At 38.9% G+C, this 2,500-nt stretch overlaps 1 protein-coding gene across 6 annotated transcripts in view; it reads left to right on the top strand.

Moving 5' to 3' along the window:
• The window catches only part of LOC138050032 (lactadherin-like), a 41,236-nt gene that overhangs the window by 22,402 nt on the left and 16,334 nt on the right, over window positions 1-2,500 (top strand). For all 6 annotated transcript variants that reach the window (XM_068896528.1, XM_068896531.1, XM_068896530.1 and 3 more), the window contains 2 exons: window positions 1,044-1,121; window positions 1,764-2,082. In XM_068896528.1, coding sequence (XP_068752629.1) covers window positions 1,044-1,121; window positions 1,764-1,903 — 218 coding nt within the window. In that variant the 3' untranslated portion in view covers window positions 1,904-2,082. The remainder of the gene's footprint in view (window positions 1-1,043; window positions 1,122-1,763; window positions 2,083-2,500) is intronic.

Genomic DNA, 2,500 nt, shown 5'->3' with positions numbered 1-2,500 from the left:
AACCACATTTTAATGTTTAGTTTGTAAACACATTGTGCGCAATACAGTTCCACTATGGTCGTCATGCAACATTGTCATTTGCTTGTTTTCACAAAGGTGTTCTAAATGTTGTGTTTTTTATCATAAAATTGGATTCGATCCCATGACGTCGGAATAGAGTTGGCTGGCAACTTCCTGTACCACTCTGACTTTAGTACAAACTGTTTGTAAGGAAAGTCAGACAAGAAGATCAAAAACAATAGAACAAACAAGCAAATGAGTATGTTGCGTGACTGCGTGACGACCATCGTAGAACTGTGATTCTGTTGTTGTTTTTTTTTACGAAGTAAACATTACAGTGCCATTTTTTAAAGTGTGAAGCTGAGCAAGACCCCAGTGTCTCCAGCACTTGCATACTATTCTATAATTTCCAATTTCAGCAATTTCTCAAATTGCTGTTACACCCTTTTTACAATTAGGGAGGGTAGGCTAAGTGCTAGGGTTATCGTAGCAAGAGGGTTACTTTAGTTGGCTAGCACTTACATATTTCTTCTTTTTTATCAACGTGTTTACAAGGCAGCTAGGGTTACCCTGGCACTAGGGTAGCTCTGTTTGAGTTCTAGGGTTACCCTACCTGCCTTTAAACAGGGCCTTAATTTCGAAAAAGAGAAAAACAAACTCCACTTTTCACAAGGACAAGGTCTGGTGCTCGGAAAAAGAAACTTGGATTTTAAAACACAAGAAAACGAAGTACGATTTGAGAAAACAAAAAACCATGATGTCCCTTAAGAGCTTTCATACCTTCGGTAGGTTCCTTAATTTTTTTTTTACTAATTTCCACCCTAAATGAAGGACAGATGCTGGTCATTCGAAAATAACAGTACAGCAGAATAGCGACAAAAACTCAAACAAAAAAAAATGGGGAAAAAAAAGGACCCCGGGCCCGCGTTTTGGCTACAACCAACAAATATCCGGACGGTAAAGAGCTCTAATATAGTCTCCCTACCCTCCGGTAGGAAGATTAGGTCTGAACTTTTCTCCTTTGTTGTTGTTATTTTGTACAGGAAACGCCTCATTGTCTCCTTGCAGTACGCTCTTAGAATCATCTACAACCCAACGACCAAACACGTCCCTGGCATCGAGTAAGTATTTCATCTTTTACATTTTACACCGTGGTGTACAATCATGTATTTGAACAAAGGAAATCCTAATTTTAAGCGTGGAAGCTCAGTGTTGATTATTAAAAAAGCCGAGTTATTAGCCATGGTTTTTTCCAGTTGTGTGTTAGCTTCAAAGAAAGGGAAAGAGTGCCTAATATTAAGTGCAAATGAAGCAGCACAACAAAATACAGTAAGTCCTTGCTGTCCACATTGCAGTTTTGCAGGGACGTTGGAGAGAAATGTTTCTGTTTTCTTCTTGACAACGGCAAAAAGTTGTTTAACAAATATGGTAGTAGCCAAAACGTGGGGCCAGGGTCGGGGTGTCTCGTTATTCTCTTGCACAAAGAATGTTTGCCACCTTTCCTTCATTTATTGTGGCAATCAGTCAAAAAAATAAGGAACATACTGAAGGTGCGAAAGGGACATCTTATTTTGTTTTTCCAAATTAAGACAATTTCCGACTTGAATTGGAGTTTTTGTGGGGAATATACGCTAACTCCTAGAGACACTGGAGACTCCCTGAGCTCGACATTATATTGTGCCATTAATAGGATAAATATCCCCATTCCTCGTTTCTAGGACACGGTAATACCTTTAACCTTCTGTCTTATCCTTGTTTTACAGCCTGCTTCCATCATGCCCTTGGTGTGGCTAATCCAAGTATAATTAGTGACGATCAGATGACTACCTCCTCGAATTATTCCAGTTATTGGTTACCCCATTACGGACATCTCAATGATACGAGAGGTGGTGGCTGGCAGTGAGATTATCATCTAGTGTTTCTGATTGGCTCCAGATAGACTTTGAAAGGACTGTTCAAGTCTGTGCTGTGGAGACTCAAGGCGATGTTGACGGTATTGCGTGGGTTATCGACTTCTACCTCTCTTTCTCGTCCGATGGAGCATCTTGGAGTAATTTAACATATGAAAATGGAACGCAAGTGGTGAGTTTAACCCGATGGGTGACTTCACTGGTATTTTTTTTGTAAATCTTTAAGCTTGTAAAAACTTTTCTCATTACATTTTAGCCCTTTGTAAATTGAAAGAGTGTGGAAGATCTGGATTTAGGAAATTGGACTATGGCAAAACAAAAATTGCAATTTTATGCGGGAAGTCGGGTATTTTACGCGGATAAAACTACGTTTTCTTATGGCAGGCACAAGAGGTAGTACAATTTGTTCCTTTGGTACAATTTTTTTTCTGAACTGGTACAGAATATATTGAAGTGGTACAATTTTAATTGTACTGGTTTATTTTTATCAACTGTCTAAAAAAGGGATTTTCCTTTTTTTGGGGTGTAGTTAAAAAACAGGGGCGTGGTTTTTAGGCGGTCTAAAAAAGAACACGTTATTTCTTTCTTTT

Source organism: Montipora capricornis, chromosome 5 (assembly GCF_036669925.1).
Source record: "Montipora capricornis isolate CH-2021 chromosome 5, ASM3666992v2, whole genome shotgun sequence".
In the NCBI taxonomy this organism is placed as follows: domain Eukaryota; kingdom Metazoa; phylum Cnidaria; class Anthozoa; order Scleractinia; family Acroporidae; genus Montipora; species Montipora capricornis.
The sequence above is the reverse complement of the archived record's forward strand: the minus strand, read 5'-3'. Positions and strand labels throughout refer to the sequence as shown.